At 23.4% G+C, this 18695-nt stretch overlaps 5 protein-coding genes across 5 annotated transcripts; all 5 read left to right on the top strand.

Annotated features, from left to right (window-relative positions):
* Positions 1-2436: 2436 nt before the first annotated feature.
* Positions 2437-3521, top strand: PCHAS_1400900 (CIR protein; the record flags this gene model as incomplete). The annotated part of the gene is made up of 3 exons (XM_016799508.1): positions 2437-2448; positions 2588-3370; positions 3456-3521. The coding sequence occupies 3 exons, from the start codon at positions 2437-2439 to the stop codon at positions 3519-3521; spliced, it is 861 nt and encodes a 286-aa protein (XP_016654789.1).
* Positions 3522-4630: 1109 nt separating this feature from the next.
* On the top strand, positions 4631-5052 carry PCHAS_1400851 (fam-c protein; the record flags this gene model as incomplete). The annotated part of the gene is made up of 2 exons (XM_051320956.1): positions 4631-4711; positions 4819-5052. The coding sequence occupies 2 exons, from the start codon at positions 4631-4633 to the stop codon at positions 5050-5052; spliced, it is 315 nt and encodes a 104-aa protein (XP_051176976.1).
* A 2318-nt stretch (positions 5053-7370) lies between these two features.
* On the top strand, positions 7371-8538 carry PCHAS_1400800 (haloacid dehalogenase-like hydrolase, putative; the record flags this gene model as incomplete). The annotated part of the gene is made up of 2 exons (XM_016799507.1): positions 7371-7442; positions 7564-8538. The coding sequence occupies 2 exons, from the start codon at positions 7371-7373 to the stop codon at positions 8536-8538; spliced, it is 1047 nt and encodes a 348-aa protein (XP_016654788.1).
* A 2738-nt stretch (positions 8539-11276) lies between these two features.
* Positions 11277-12418, top strand: PCHAS_1400700 (CIR protein; the record flags this gene model as incomplete). The annotated part of the gene is made up of 3 exons (XM_016799506.1): positions 11277-11291; positions 11400-12230; positions 12335-12418. The coding sequence occupies 3 exons, from the start codon at positions 11277-11279 to the stop codon at positions 12416-12418; spliced, it is 930 nt and encodes a 309-aa protein (XP_016654787.1).
* A 1762-nt stretch (positions 12419-14180) lies between these two features.
* PCHAS_1400600 (lysophospholipase, putative) lies at positions 14181-16169 on the top strand (the record flags this gene model as incomplete). Its single annotated transcript, XM_016799505.1, has 1 exon — positions 14181-16169. The coding sequence occupies one exon, from the start codon at positions 14181-14183 to the stop codon at positions 16167-16169; it is 1989 nt and encodes a 662-aa protein (XP_016654786.1).
* Between the last annotated feature and the right edge of the window lie 2526 nt (positions 16170-18695).

Here is an 18695-nt window from a genome sequence, read left to right as displayed (position 1 = left end):
TTTAGATTATTATCACAATCGGGTGAATATATATTCTATTATATTTAGCATAAGTTAAATTAAAAACGATCCAAAATAGCAAAAAAAAAATTGAATCTATATTTTTAAATATTCTCAAAATGCATATAATATATTATTTTTATGGGATATTGTTCGTAATATTTTAAACTATCAAGACGTAAAATAATAAATGTGTTTAATACATTTTATTATTTAGTATTGGTCGATATATTATAAACCCTAAAAAATAGAGTTCATGTTTAGAGCTGCATTTTGGGAAACTCGTATTGTGGGTCAGGGTTCTATACTATGGGCTATCGTTTTGTTCTATGGGATTTATGTTTTGGATTAGTGCTATATTTTTATTAATTTATTCATAATTTGATAATGTTTTTATCTGCAAATGTTGATTAAATATATGTACCATCCTAGTATGTTTAATCTCGAGATGGTGTCTATATTTGTAAATAAAAAAGGTGATAAGCACTAATATGAAAGGGGATGCACAACATATTTTCCATATGTTATAATACTTTCATATAATTCGTTCATATATATTAAATATGGCAATATTATAACTTCACACTTTTTTGCTAATTTGGGGCTAACTATATATAAGAACCCATATTATATAAGATGTGTTCACCCATAGTTAACTGAATCATGAATAACGCAATATGCTTCCTTATTTGATGAAGCATTTTATTTAGTAAAACATATTATTTGTGTCATTATTATTTTAATTTAAATTGCAGTTTGTAACCGAACAATATAATAATCTTATATATGAAGTTATAATATCTAATTCGATTAATTTGGAGCATTTATCTGCATTATAATGTACCTTCAGGCTAATGATTACATTTTTAATATTAATTAAGCATATTACCAATATATAATAGGTAATAATAAAATAAGATTCATAACATATCGATCGAAATACAACAATACAACGTTATCTATAAAAGATGTTTTATGCATCTAACATGTTTAATAATACAATAAAAATTGTCCATGTTTTACAATTTTAAGGTATATATAAATTAAATTTTAAAATAGTTAAAAAACAAATAAAGCATATTAATAAAATTTCATATCATGTTTTATTCTAATAATTTTCTAGTAATTACAAATAATATTATAGATAGAATATCGTTATTATATACCTATACATATAATATAATAAAATACTTTACTATTAACGAATATTAAAATATTTTATATTGTAAAAATTAATAGTAATATTTTTAAAAAATGCACCTCTAAATTCCCGCTATATGTTAAATACAACTGTTTTCTATAAATATTCAGTAAACATTATGTAAAAATATAATGGCATTTTCTAAAAGAAATATATAAATATATGCTTGTTGAATGAATATTAAATCAATGGCATACAATAGTGCATTATAAAGGTACCAGTGTTATATAATTTGTTAAAGATACAATTTTATATTCTAAAAATTTGGATAATAAAAAAAGGTTAAAAACCCAATTAATGTTAAATGTCTTTTATTATTCCATATTAGCATGTATTATATTATTAGTGCTTGTGAGTTATAATATTTTTTATCACAAATGCACTGTTTCATCATAGGATCAATAGATATTGAATTTTTAATAAACTACTTGAATGCATATACATTGATAACTATAACAATAGAATATATAAGATAAAATGGGTAATGCATAATATTTATCGAATATTTATATATTAAGAGAGCAAATGCATCTTATATTTCTCCTCTTAAAGTGCAATATAACAGCCTAATTATACTTAAAAATTTGCATCAATAGCTATTAGTGCTATAGATTTAATATTTACTACGTATTATTTAAAAATAATATGCATACAAGGACTTATTTAATCTTATAAATAGCTCAATAGATGCGTTTTAAGTGCTAATTGCCGTTTTAAACTGTAGAAAAGGTGCTCAAAATATATTATAAAATAACCCAATAAGGTATATTTCTAAATTGAAGTATATCATAATAAAAATAAAGTTATTGTTCTCATTAAAATGGAACACAAATTTATCTATATTAAATATAAATAATATAAATTTATGTAATTTGCATAGAAAATGAAGCATGCAACTTAATTTGTAAATGTTATAATCTTAGAAAAGATTATATTATAAGAAACAGGTATATAAATATTTAATCTATCCTATTAAATAACTATTTATGTACTTTTAAGGATTGTAGTAATAATAGTATTTTTTGTGTAAGATGCATCATATATGCATATGGCAAAAGTGTATAAATAACCCCTATTTAAGGTAATTTAGATAATTGCCATAAAATAAGTATAATATGTTTAACGAAAGACAATTGCTATGTAAACAGCTTAAGTAAATACAACATATATTTTATGCAATATATATGAATATTATCATTAACATAATTTCCAAATTATAACAGAAGTCCATTACAATGAATAACCTGGTATATAATTTTTTTAAATAAAATATGCTCTTCGCATGTGATTCATATGCTAGATCATTTATAAATTATATTAATTTTCATTTTAGTGGCATTTATATTAGTACATTTTTTTTGTTTAATTCGTAAAATATCTTCGTAGTGTGGATTAATTAACGTGATCGATACAATCACTTCTGTGAATGTGAACAATTCAATATTATTTATTGGTAATAATGAGACAATCAAAGAATGTTGCACTACTAACGATACTGGGAAAAAGGAAGAATGCGATTCTTATATTAAAATAACTAACTCTGCTATTATAGCTGTGCTTAATTATTTTAAAAATATTAGTGTCGCTGATGGTGATGATTTAGAAGATGATAAAATTGCTGAATACGCTATTTTATGGTTAAATCATAAACTAAATCAATATCCGGAATATGGGGTCAGCAATCTAGATGATTTTCATAATACATATATAAAGGATATTAAGGAAACAACTGATATCGAAGGTTATAATGCTTATATGGATTTTATAGAAAAAAAACAAGATATGATGAATATGGATATCAAAGACATGTCTAAATTTTATGCCTCATTAAAATCATTATGTGACATGCAAACTAAAATTGATGCAAACAAGTCAAATTGCGCAAGCTATTTGGAAGATTCCCAAAAGTTTGTTGATGAATATGAAAAACTTAATGAAAATTATGATACTAAAGGCGTATCATATAAAAAAATATTGTCTACTTTATTTAATGATTATGATAGATTAAGAAAGAAATGTAACAATTTTCAATCCTTTCCATCGATGAAAATAACACAAAGTTATGTACAAGATTCTGATGTTACATCATCAAGTTCGTCGATAGGAAGAAAATTAATTCCAGTTTTTTTGGCATTTGCAATATCCGTTTTCTTGGGAATTGCTTATAAGGTAAATAATAAGGAATTTAAAACTGTTTTCATTAAATACATGCAAACTTTAACAAATACCATATGCTTCTTAACATTTATATTAGTATTCGTTGTTTGGATTTGATAAACGACTTCAAAGGAAACAGTTAAGAGAAAAGATAAAAAAATAAAGAAGAAAATTAACCACTAATATAAGATTTGAAGAATTGTGATTATTCCAGGAATAGAATAATGAATGATATATGTTAAGAATCTGTCTATTGGAGATAAATAATTTTTATGTTTATTAGAATATTTAAATAATATAATCAATAATATATAAAGTTATACATGTATATTTATTGTATTTTTGTATAATAGTTATGTTGTGAACGAGGGTTAAGGTTGTGTTTGTCGAACCCATATATGGGTTAATGTTAAGTATAACATTGCATTTATTAGTATAAATAATTGGGATTTAGTATGTAGGGGTCCTATTAAGGCTTATTTACCCTATTTTTACAAAAGATATAGAATATTATTAAATAATAATAAACACTTGAGAAGTATAACAAATAAGAATCCATTTAGATGCAAATAAATGACAATAGAAAAATATAAGTTTATAAAGTATCAAATATGTCATTAAATGAGCTTTTAAAATATATTAAAGACTTATTTATATAAAAATATGTAAAAATATATTATAGGTTGAATTCGTTACACAAATTTATTTGTTTATAATTAAAATAATACATTTTGTACGAAAATGTGTTGTTATTTGAACAAAAAAAATAAATATAAAAAATTCAGAAGTTGCATACTACATCGTTGATGATAGCAGTTATTATATATTTATATAATTCTGTGTGTACACAAATTGGGGAATAATTTATTTATATTTTAAATGTTAAAAACAATTTTGTTATATTTAATATAATATCTCAAATAAACAAAAATATTCACGAACAAATATATACATTTTTATGCGTTTAAAACATATTATTTATTTTTATTATTTATATTAAAGTAAAAATAAAATATAAAATTTTGTTAACTTATAATTGTGGGATTATAAATTTGTGGATGCTTCAAAATAGGAGTATCATACAATTTTATTATAATATACTTTATAAATATTTAATAATTTTTTATATAATTTAAAATTAAACAAATTGTAATATTAAATAATAGCATTATTGTTTTACAACAATAATAGATAAAAAGGGCATCGAAAAAAAATAAATCATATATATTATTTAAATCGTATGCTTCAAAAAACATTTTATATTAATAAAAAATGAATAAAAGGATATTTAGTTTAATTTATATCGCCGTGTATGCCCTTTTGGCTGTATCAATACATTGCTCGGAACAGAAAGTAAGTTGCCAAAACAAAATATAAACTAGTATATAGAAAATTATATAATTTTGGGTATTTACATGATGTGTATATTAACGCATATATATTATTATATTTATTTCTAGCATGATCGATCTAAGACATCTGGATTAAGAAGTAGGATCATTCGTGCTATCAAGCAAATAAAGAGAAGTAGCAAAAAAAATGATATAGAGTTTAAAGACAAAGCCCAATTAAATAGTAACAATAATAACCCTTATCCACCTCTTAAACAGTATAATGAATTATATGGAGATGATGCTCTTTGGGGTGATTGTTGTTGTCGTGATTGTTGTTGTTGTGATTGTTTTGGTTGTTAGGAATGTGATTAAGCTATCCATTTCTATATTTATGTGTTAAGATTTTAAGTTTATGGCCGATTATATACATGTTAAAATAAATAAAATTTGTTTATTATAAATTGTTAATATAAAACTTATGTATTTACTTACATGGAAAGTATTTTGATGTATTTATTTGTTGTATATAATTTGCGGAAAATATTCCGAAAATAATTAATAATTGAAATACGATTGATTCATTTGCTATAATCATAGTATTTATTATTTGTGTGCGTATTGTTTTATATTTTGTATGCATATGTAATATATATTATGCCTTATAACTTATGTTTGTGCTTGTTTTATTATTTTATATAAAATTTGAGCACGACACTGTGTATTTATTTATTAATGTATTTTGTGTATCATTGTTTGTAAACAACAACATAGAAGTTTGTTCTCTTTTTTGTAATATTGCACAACAATAATTAACTTTATACGTATTACTTTGCAACATTTAAGAACTCATTATGTAAATATAAAAATGGTGTATCCTTTATAGAAGAATTAATATATATTTTAAAAAATAAATAATATAATATTTACATTCATAAATACTTTTATGAATAAAATTAAATTTATTGCAATGACAGATAAATTAATTCTATAGAAAATGCAAAAAATTAATAAATAATAGGACATTAGCAGATGTGGACAATCAATTTTATTTAAATAATTTTTATGAATCAAATTTGAATCTTGTAGATGCTTGTAATGACGAAGGAATAAAATGTATTTAAAATGTTCTAGATAAGCGTGTAAAGAAGTGTAAAGTCAATAACATGTTATTCAAATTAAAAGGCATAAATATGGGAATGAAAAATTTAATTCACAAGATTTTGATAAAATCATCAAAAATTCCAAAGAAAAAAAATAAGTTAATGATGGGCTACCAGTGGAACAAACACAATATAAGACAATAAAAAAGTATATACCTTTTATGGTATGAAAATATAGTCAATTTAAGCAATTGACACGGGCACTTTAAATATTGATTATGCCAATTTTGAAAACGAATATAATGAAATTCTTTGAAGATATAATAAGGAATTAAAATACGATAAATTGCTTAAAAATGCGCTAAATATTATATTTAAATTGGAAATATTTAACATAGCATTTATTTTGGAAGTGTTTGCACATATGGTGCTGGAATACCATTTGGAATTTTAATTGGAATTTGTTTGAGTTTACAATTTATGAAAATAGACAGAAAAATGAAAAATGAATTAACATAACCTTTGTTCATTATTATTATTTTTAATTATTAAATATTGTCAATAATTATAAAAATAAATATATTCATATTTTAGGACCTCGGAATTATTGGACACTGTTTTATGGGTTTTATTTGATCATATTTTATAGCATTTTTGGCTTATGCTATTTTTAAATAATATTATATTTATTATATCGTTTATTTAAAAATAAAAAAGCATATATATAAAAGAATAACAAGGATTATATTAATTTATGGTTCTTGTTATTAAAGATTAAATAATATTTAGTTGCATAAATATATAATGCATTAATATGTTTTAAATGATAAATATACACCATTAATTAAAAAATATAGATGATGTGCTTCTACAAGTTAGTTTCTTATCATTATATCGAAAATATGATATATAGGATTATATTATAAATTTTTTCATTTGAAAATGTTATTAAAATAGTTACAAATAATGGAATGTTTAATTATACAAAAAAAATATGGTAAAATACAATTAAGAAAAAGGAAACAATTCAAGTTATAATATGAAAATATAATAATACAAAAAATTATAAAATGATGCTAAAAAAATATATGCTAAACTCAATTGAATTATTTCAATTTAGTATTATTTTTGATATTATTAGGTTCTAATGCTTTACCAAAATGATTAGACATACTACATGCTTATTATGGATATATGTCGTTAATTTAATTATATATTCCAATTAAAAATGAAAATATATTGTTAGATCGACAACATAAATTTTTTGGAAAAATATTTTTTTTTTAATATATAATATATATTTTTTTAAAATATTAATTAAAAAAATTATAATTAAATTACATTATTAAATATTTAACGACATATTTTATGAAAATTTCATATATTTATAGCTTTATTACAAATTAATATAAATAAACGATGCTATTATAATATAATAAATCGACATAATTAATACCAAATATCATAGGTACAAATATAATTAAATAAATCTGTAAGATATTTTATATATTAAAAGACAATTTTTTTTATTTAAAAAATTTTTTATGGTATTAAAAAAAATAAATATATACTGGAAAAATGAATTTCAAATTAATACAAATTAGTTTATCTCTTCTTTTAATGTGCTTATGCAAAGCACACAGTAACGAGGTAAAATGTTGTATGCTAAATTTATAAATATTTGTTTGTTGTGCTAAATTTTATATGTTGATGTTTTACATTATAAAATAAAATTTAATTTAAAATATATTAAAAATTTAAATATTTTTAGAAAAAAAATAATAATGGAGTTATGATTACAAAATCGAATCGATTGCTATCAGAACTCGAAAACGATGGAGTAGGAAAAGCAGTATATGACGATCAATCATATTATGAAGCGCTCGTTGTAAAAGATAAAAATGGGAAGCCCGTCGATAAAAATGATTTAAAAAATAATGTAAAAATCGTTTTTTCGGATTTAGATGGAACATTATTAAATGATCATCATAAAGTATCCAAATTAAATTTAGAAACATTAGAAAAGGCAAAAAATAAAGGAATAAAAATAGTTATTGCTACTGGTCGTCCAATATATACAGCTAATTATTTAATAGGAGAAGATATTAAAAAAAATAATTTAAGTTTAGTGCCCGGAATATATTTAAACGGTTGTACCACATATGGGCCTAATGGTGACATAATAATTGATAATTATATAGATAAAAAATTAATAATGGATATATATAATTTTTCAAAGGAAAACAATTTAGCTAATCGTATGGTTTGGTATAGTTCCGAAAAAACATATACATTTGAAATGAATGAATATATTGATCAATATATGACTCTTGAACCCATAATACCTGATATTATTGATGAAGAAACATTAAAAGACACAAAAATATACAAAATTTTAATTAGCTTAAATGAACAAAACTTACCAAGTGTATTAAAAATGTATCAAGATAAATTTTCTGATCGAATTTCTGTAACTAATCCAGTTAAAACATATGTAGAATTGTTTCATTATAATACAAATAAATTTGAAGGTGTAAAGGCATTATGTAAACATTTCGATATAAGTTTAAATGATGCATTAGCTATAGGAGATGGTGACAACGATATAGAGATGTTAAAGGGCGTAGGAACTTCGATAGCAGTACAAAATGCTGCTAGTGTAACAAAGGAATCCGCAAAATATGTAGGTCCATCAAACGAAGATGATGCGGTACATCATGCAGTACGAACATTTTGCGATATTTAAAACAAAAAAATCGAAAAAGATAAGCATACATATAAAATGCTACGAAATTCAAATAATAATTATTAAATGGATCGTTATGACTCCTACTATTTTCATTATTCTTTCCAATGTTATAATATATATTACTATCAATATTGTTATTAAAATTTTTAATTAAATATTAATTTTGTTCTTCTACATCCTATGCAATAATAATATATGTTTCGTTGTGTTTTCATATTTTCTGGCTTGTTTATTTCTTTTTTACACTTTTTAGTAACCCTTATTGGTAGAGATGCAATTTTCTACTATATATATTGAAGTATGCTACCAAATTTGTGCATACATATAAGTTTTAAGAAAGATGAAATATTATATTAAATTTATTTGGTTCAGCGTTGTGGCTTTTCATTATTTGGCTAATCTTATTACAAAATATAATAGGAAACGATTTAGGAAAATAGGGCTGCATGCTTGCAGAAGAAAGTCTCTTAATGTTTTATTATGTAATAATAGTAATAATATCAGTATGTGTTTGCTCTTCCCCATTTTTATGTAAATGTAATTAAATATATATTTATATAATTGTTTTCTTATTTTGGGTCAAAGTTTTGTACTATGGGAACTATGTTTTGGGTTATGGTTATATTTTAATTAAATTGTTTATAGTTTGATCATATTTATTTGTCTATAAATGTTGATTAAATATATGTACCATCTCTGTATGTTTAATCCCGAAATGAAATCCAAATATCAGCCAAAAATGGCCGTATCCATTAATATGAAAGGGGTCGCATAGCATGTATTTCCATAAAGTATAATATATATATCTTTATATTACAATAAAATTCATTTTGAATATACATATTAATATTAATACGCGTGTTTTAAAGTTAATTAAAGATATTATAATATATAATAGATAGCCATAAACTATATATGCATGGAATATTGATCGAGAATCGACAATGCAACGATATCTATAAAAGATGTTTTATGCATCTAACATTTTTTGTAATACATAAAAATTGAACTATATATACAATATTTTTTAAGTTTTATAATTCTGAGGTATAAATAAATTATATTTTAAAATGGTTAAAAGATAAAATATGAGTACATTAATAAAGTTTATAACATATTTTGTTCTAATAATTTTAAATAATATAATAGATAAAATTAAAGTTGTTATTACATGCCTATACATACAATATAATAAAACATTTTACTAATAACTAATATTTCAATATTGTTTTATTTTGAAAGCTTCATATAATTAAATATTAATTTTATCGAAAACGCACATAATAATAAATTTTTTTTAACTAATAATATATATATTAGGATATCATATATATACAAACTCTCAATTTTATAATTTAAATATATTGTTATTACGAAATAATACATATGCTCTAAAATGTTATGCATTGAAACAATGGAACAAGGAATATTATTAATTGGTTTAAAGTATTCCTTTTAGTGCATTCATTATCTCATTGTAGCATACAGTGATATATCAGTAACAATAATAATAATAATCATAATGGATTAGTATGCTACTGAATACGTACAAAAGATCGTATGAAATATTACAATTTTTAGCTATGTATACTTTATTATGGTGTCATGATCTTAAAGTTGCTAATCAATATAATATTAACAATTTCATAACATTCGTTAAAAATAAAGTTTTTACATTATAAACTAATATGATATTAAAAAATATTCAATACGAAATACATTTTGAGTTATAAGTATAAATGCATACTTAAAATGGTAACTCATATTGCTTCTCGAATTAATTCATTATTTCAACCAAAGTATGAACAAAATTATAAAATTAAAAATTAATATATTTAATTAAATTATACAAAACAACTATATTTATTTCTTTATGTTTAAATACATTTCTTGATAATTTATATATTAAATAGGTCATAAGGATGAAAATAGTATATGCATTTTATATATACTAACTATTACCCAAAACGAATCAATTTCCATGATCTATTTTAATTGTAATAGGTCGATTAACCTAATTTTCATATTATGTTTTTTTAATTTTAAAAATTATATAATATATGCACCCAAAACTATTGATTAATTCTATTTATATATAAGGGAATGTTAGGAAATAAGCAAGGTTATTATACATTTTAAAATGAGCTTATAATATATATATTGATTAAATATAAATGCACCCAATATACCATTTAATTAGAAAACATAATATTGATTTGTTTATTAAATATAATAATTTAAACAAAAAAGCGTCTTTTCATTTATTGGAAATAATATTAAAGATCAATATGTCACAAGGAACAATAACTTGTATAAGTGCATTATGGGTGTCTAATGATGAGACACAATCTTGTTTTGAACAATTCGGGTAAAATTTTATTTTTGGTTCTTTAAATATTTATACTAATACATTTTTTTAAATTAATTTATTATAAAAACAAAAAAATATATTTTTATTGTCTATGTAAAAACGTATAATAATTAGGAGATATACTTTATTTAAACGATTACAAGGTTATAAAAATTGTGTAATAGACTAATCTGAATATTAACAAAAATATTATATATTTGTTTATTTATTCTATTACATGATTAGCATGTTTGAACATATTACATATTAAGGGAATTTAGCTAAATAGACATAAAGAAATTTAATATTCCCTTTTAATCACATATATATTTACAAGTAACACATATTTATTTAGGCGTAATATTTATAATTAAATTTTATTATAATGTCTAAGGAATTGGTATATACCTTTTTAAATAAAATATGTCTTCACATGTGATTCATATGCTGAATTGCCTATAAATTATATTAATACATTCTTTTCTTTAATTCGTAAATATATTCGTAGTGTGGAGCAATTAAATTTGCCGATGAAAATGTTGTCTTCGATTCCAAATCTGAAAGATATAGCTTTAAGGATGACATACTCAAAACTTATTGTCCTAATCAAATTTGTGATGGTGATGGGAAATTGCTCGGATCCGCTTTTACAGCATTGTTATATTATTTTAAGAGTATTGATGAGGAAAAGTTAGAGGATGATAAACTTGCTCAATACGCTATTTTATGGTTTAATTATAAAATTACGCAAAATACGAAGATAGAAGATGGAATAAATGATATTTATAACATCCTTATAAAAAATAATAGTTGGTTTAGTGAACACCGTCAGTATACAGATAAAAACGAAAATGTAATGAAAATTTATTTTTCATATTTGAACAATCTTTATGCGTTACTTAAAGAAATATGTAATACAATTGATAAATGTAGTGACCCTTCAAAGACCAGCGAATGTCAAGAGAGTGGTAAAAAATGTGCTAGTTTGTATCGTTCATGTATTATTAGTTTTCCCTGGAAAGAAATTTGTAATCCATATTGTAGTGTATTGTCAAATTTAAAAAAAGATTATGATAAATTTAGAAAAAACCATAATGATAAGAATCTTCCAGAATTGAAGCCACCAGAAGGAAGAGAAAGCTGTGAAAGTTTCTGTAAAAGTAAACAAGAATCGAAGGTTGAGGAACCGACAAATGAAGTTTCAGAAATTGTTACGCCCACCGTAGTTAGTTTAGCAGATCCATCAGTAACCCCCAAAAGTATAAATAATGGAAATAAACTACCCTATATCGCAGTTCCATTAATTTTAATACCCATTATTTTAGGAATTTCATATAAGGTAAATATTACAATTCAAAAATATAAGTTAAAAAATATACATTACAAAATATTTGTTGAGTGCATAAAAAGACAAATAATTATATATTTTTATTTTTATGTTAGTACTTAACACCCGTATGGCGAAAAAAGATGAAAAGAAAAACCATGAAAAAGATTATAAATTTGAGTGATCAAAAGAAAGCCTAAAAGGGCGTTACAAATGTATTCATCGAAAAGAACCAATCGGAATAATTATAAATTACATTGATGAGAAAATGACAGTATTAAGATATAGAAACATATAGAGGAAAATTATATTGCTGGGTTCTGAGTTATATTTATATTTTATAATTTGATAATATTCATTAGTTTAAGGAACGGTTTTAAATATATATAGGAAGTAAATTATTAAAATATATAAAGGAAAAATCACAATAGTTGAATTTCGTGTGAATATAACTTAATTATAATGTATTGAGCTATGCACTTTTTGTATTTTATTGTTAATTTGTGATTAGTGGTTTATAGGGCAATCGATCAAATATTGGAATCGATATAGAAAAATAAATTCAAGGTTTCGATTTGGCCCTATAAGATAATGTCGATTTAAATATTTTCAACATTAATATGGGCATCGAAGTGGAATAAGGTGGCATACAATAAAAAATATATTATGGTCTCATTTATTAGTACCACATGAGCCGTATGATAAATGAGGAAATTAATGGAGATAAGAAAAAGTTCTTGAGGTGATGAGAAAATGGGATTATTAAATATATACAAAATTATGCAAGCCGATTCTATGCCATTTATTAATTAATTTTTTTTGTATTGCTTGTTGTGTCTTTTTATGCGTATTATATTAACTTAGACTTTCTAAAAGTTGCAGTTTATTTTTTATATTTCTTTTTTACAAGAAATTTTTATTTTTATTAATGCATGCGAAATAAAAAAAATATCGAACTCAAAATATTTATATAAGCAATCTTAATATATTACAACTCTCTTTTGAGAAAAATTATTAACACATAGTAAAAAAATTACGAGTAATAAGAGAAAATAAAAATATAGCTGAAAGGGGGAGAACTATTATTACATTTCAAATAATTTTTTAGTATATTAATATAATTTTTTTAAATAATTTATTTTTTAGAACAAATTGTATTTTTTAGAAAGCGATAAAAAACATGTTAAGCACCGGAAAAATAATAAAATAAAACACTTTAAATTATAACTAATATTTTTTTTAATTCGTATTTTTCTAGTATGCAATTAAAAAATTATAGGGTTGTTGTAGTTATATTATCACAGTGCATAAAAAAAATATATATATTACATATTATTAAATACGTATTATATATGCATATAATTTTTAAATATATTTTAATAATTCCCTATATATTTGTATTCTAATGGGTGTTGCTTTAGCACATTTAATATTTTTAAATTAATTTTGTCAATAAATAACCACTCTACATTAAATTATATATATATTATACTATGGATACAGGTTAAATACCAACTTTAAAATAATATATTTTTTTAGATTAATATTTATTTTTTTTTTATGTTTTTATATATTTGTATTTTTATATAAATTATAAAATTTTTACCTTTTATGGTATTTTTTATTGTTTATTTTAAAGGGATAATATTATCTCTTTATTTTTCTAAAAACATGTGAATTTCTTCATATTTTTATTTTATTTTATTTTATTTTCCATTTTAAATCGAGCGTTACATGCTTTTAATAATTTGAATAAGTCCAGTCATATATTAGTATTATATGCATGGTGTTGCGTTATTATTGTCGTTGTTGTTTTTTTTGTTTTTTATAAGTTTTGAATTATTATGCTTATAGAAAAACATATATTTCATATTAAATTATGATTTTTGATAAATACATATTAATAAATAGAAAAAATAGAAAAAATAGAAAAAATACAAAAAAAAAAAATAATATAAAAAAATGGAGCTATCTGAGGAAGAAGCACAAAGTGCCCAGCACATGTTAAAATCGGGTAATAAAGACCCGTCAATAATGGGTGATCCTGATATTGGCTTTTTTACAAATAAACATGGTTTGAAGATAAAAACATTAAAATGGCTTGTCAAGGCACCGGTAGGAATAGTATTTTTAGTGCACTCTTTAAATTCCCATTGTCGTTTTGATTATTTAAAACATAATGTCACTATATCGAATAATGAAAAGGCTGTTTTAAATGATGGCGATAATTTTTATGTCCATAAAGATAGTTGGATTGAAGAATTAAACAAAAATGGGTATTCGGTTTATGGTTTAGATTTACAAGGACATGGTGAATCAGAATGCTATGGTAATGAAAAAACCCACATTAATGAGTTTGATGATTTTGCTGATGACATACTTCAATATATGAATATGGCACATGAATCAATCGTTAACGAAGCTGCTAAGGATAATCAAGAAAATGATAATAATGCAATAGGACAAAAAAAGAGATGTACTAAATGTGATTTAATTTTAAAAGATGAATCTGATATCTGTTGTTCTAACGAAGATAAAATTATAGCCAATGGTTTATATTTACGTCATCCCGAAAAAAATCAATATAAAAAAACTGACTATAACATAGATCTATATAAAACACCTATACCAATGTATTTAGTTGGATTATCAATGGGAGGAAATATTATTTTGAGAATATTGGAACTGTTATCACAAAGGAGATACAACTATTATAATCGACTAAATATAAAAGGTGTTTGTTCATTATCAGGAATGGTATCAGCAAAGGAGGTAAAAAAAAAATTTTCATGGAAATGTTTTTGTATACCGATGATGACATTATCATCCCTTTTATTTCCAACATCTAGATTTTCGTCAAATGCAACATCCGAAACATTTCCATATATAAAAGATTTATATATATATGATAAAATATTTGATGGCAAACCTATTACTAATAAATTTGCTCATAAATTATTGGAAGCTGTTGATAATTTAAATAAAGATATAGACAAAATGGTAAAAGATGTGGCCATACTTCTTATTCATTCTGCTAACGATAAAAATTGCAGTTACACAGCCGCTCAGGAATTTTATAATAATTTGAAAACTAAAAAAAAAGAATTTCACACATTAGACGATATGGAACATATGATTACAATGGAGCCCGGAAATGAACAGGTTGTCAAAAAACTTGTAGATTGGATGGCAGGTACACAAAAAGAGACCCCCAAAAAAAAAAAAGCTAAAAAAAATCTCAGAAGTGCTGATGATAAGAATATCTTGCCAAATGAAGCTTCACCAATGCAAGGCACTGGTGTTTTAACCGATCCCCCAAAGGACAAAACTACCCAAGATCAAGTTGCCCAAGAGCAAGTTTCCCAAGCGCAAGTTTCCCAAGAGCAAGTTTCCCAAGAGCAAGTTTCCCAAGAGCAAGTTTCCCAAGAGCAAGTTTCCCAAGAGCAAGTTTCCCAAGAGCAAGTTTCCCAAGAGCAAGTTTCCCAAGCGCAAGTTTCCCAAGAGCAAGTTTCCCAAGAGCAAACTTCCCAAGAGCAAACTTCCCAAGAGCAAGTTTCCCAAGAGCAAACTTCCCAAGAGCAAGTTTCCCAAGAGCAAACTTCCCAAGAGCAAGTTTCCCAAGAGCAAGTTTCCCAAGAGCAAACTTCCCAAGAGCAAGCTTCCCAAGAGCAAACTTCCCAAGAGCAAGCTTCCCAAGAGCAAACTTCCCAAGAGCAAGCTTCCCAAGAGCAAACTTCCCAAGAGCAAACTTCCCAAGAGCAAACTTCCCAAGAGCAAGCTTCCCAAGAGCAAACTTCCCAAGAGCAAGCTTCCCAAGAGCAAACTTCCCAAGAGCAAGCTTCCCAAGAGCAACCTGCCGAAGAGCAAGCTGTTCAAGATCAACCTGCTGAAGAGCAATATACCCAAGAGCAACCTGCCGAAGAGCAAGCTTTGCAAAACGAGGCTGCATAAGCAAATCTGCATTCAAACAATTTAATCCCGGATGTACGAATTCAGATCATTCAATCTAGTAAAGTAAAAGAAAAAACATAGCAAATGATTTGTTTCATATAGGGAAAAAATTGTTTTGCTGAAATATTTGTGTTATGAAAAATTTGTCAAAAATATTTTGCTCTATATGCATATAATAATGACTTATCTAAAAAAATATATATGCGCATATATATTCATACTTTCGATTGTACAGAATAATTTTTTGTATCGATCGAATAATCATATTTATTTGTAATTTGATAAAAAATATACACACATAATTAAATATTTGTGGAAGGTACACAAAAATGATATATTAATATTCGAGTTATGTTTTTCAAAAAAAATTGTTTATATTATACATTATTATTTATCATTTGTCTAATTAAAATATTATACATATGATGGTATTTACCTTCCAATATTCCTTGTCAATATGGTTTATATATAAAAAAATATTATCGATATATAATGATGTAAAAGTGGTTGTTTAAAGTATATATGATGTATATTTGTGTATCATTTATTTGTATAATATAAAAAACAAGCATATATATATAATATAAAATGCTTGTTTTTTTATTTAAATATTCCTCTTTTAATACATAAATTTACCATTGATATGGGATGAAAAAAAATGGCAATATTTTTAATTTTTAGTCTTTTTTCACGTTTTGTCAATTGTTAAGCACTGTGTTTCCTAATACCATAATATTTGTGTTAAAATTTATGTGCTTACCTATATATACGCTTTTATATTTGTATATTTCTCTTTGGCCTATATTTTACTTATTTTATCATTTTTCTTCTTTTGTATTTATTTTCATTTTCCCATTTCCATAATAAGAGAGAGATATAAATATATCGCTGATATATATATTAACTTTCAAGGATATGGACGATTTTATTAGAACTTATAAAAGACTAATCATAATTCATAGCTGTTTGTGCATACAAAATGATTTTCTTTATTTGTGTTGCCATTATTTTATTACTTTATTTTTAATTTCATTTATTTGCGTGGCTTATATATTATCATTTATTTATTTTATGCTTGCATGAACATATAAAATGAACTTGACTATTAAATTTAAAAGAGGTTTTATTTTTTATAATCGTCAAAAGTTATTTCACATATTTCCAGTTCAGGTTTTAAGGTTATATTCTTATCATTTTTTTATAACTTGACAATATTTATTGGTATGTAAATTTTTATCAGATATATTTACCATTTCCGAATGTGTAATCACGAGATGACGGGCGAATATGCAGCTAAAAAAAGGACACAATCATTAATATGAAAGGTTTTGTATAATATGGTTAAAATATATATATAACTTGCTAGCAAATAGCTATATTGAATCATGAATAACACTATATTTTCTTTATTTGATGAAACATTTTATTTAGTAAAACTTTTGATTTGGGTTACAATTATTTTAATTTAAATTGTATTACGTCAACTGAGATACAATAATAGCCTTATACATGAAGTTGAGCATGAATTATAAAAGATTCATTTGGGACTATTGTCTACATTATAATATACCTTCAGGTTAATTGGCATATTTTTTATATTAATTAAGCATATTACAATATATAATGGGTAATCATAAAATATCGATCGAGATTCGACAATACAACGTTATCTATAAAAGGCATTTTATGCATCTACCATTTTTAATAATACAATAAAATATCATAATAATAAAAAATTACATTATAAATATATGTATAATGTCTTTTAATTTTCGGTTGTATATAGTATCATTTTATGCTAAAGTTTTAAATTTAAATAAAAGAAAATATTTTGTATGCTTTAATTTATTTCCCATAAAGATATAATATTATGTTAATCATTATTAATTTTTAAACTTCATAATTTTGGGGTCTATAAGAATATTTAAATAATATAATCAATAAAATATAAAGTTATTATGTATATTTATTGTATTTTGCACATTTTTTGTATAATTTTTATGTTGTGGATTAGGGTTGATGCTGCGTTTGTTGTTCCATATTCGGGTTAGGGTTAAGTATTATATTGTATTAAATGTTGTATAGTTTTAATAATTTGATGGCATTTATTAGTTTAACGAATCTTTTTAAATATATATAGGAAAAATTATAATAATTGCATTTAGTGTTAATATAACTTAATGGGAAATATGTTGAACTATGTATTTTTTGTATTTATTGTTAATTTGGGGTCAATTGTGTTATGGGAAAATCGATCAAATATTGGAATCGATGTAGAAAGATGAATCCAAAGTATCGATTTGATTCTATAAGATAACGTTGATTTAAATAATTTAATATTTATTATGAGAAACGGGGAAATGGAAGTAAAGAAAAAAAATGAAAAAGTTTGTAAATTTAGTTGATAAGAGATGGAATTAATTAATATATAGAATGTTATGCAGGCTGATATCGTCCATTTATTAATTTATTTTTTTTGTTTATTTTTGTTTATAAAAGAAGAGACATTATTTATATGATAAGTTT

Source organism: Plasmodium chabaudi (assembly GCF_900002335.3).
Source record: "Plasmodium chabaudi chabaudi strain AS genome assembly, chromosome: 14".
NCBI lineage: Eukaryota > Apicomplexa > Aconoidasida > Haemosporida > Plasmodiidae > Plasmodium > Plasmodium chabaudi.
The sequence above is the reverse complement of the archived record's forward strand: the minus strand, read 5'-3'. Positions and strand labels throughout refer to the sequence as shown.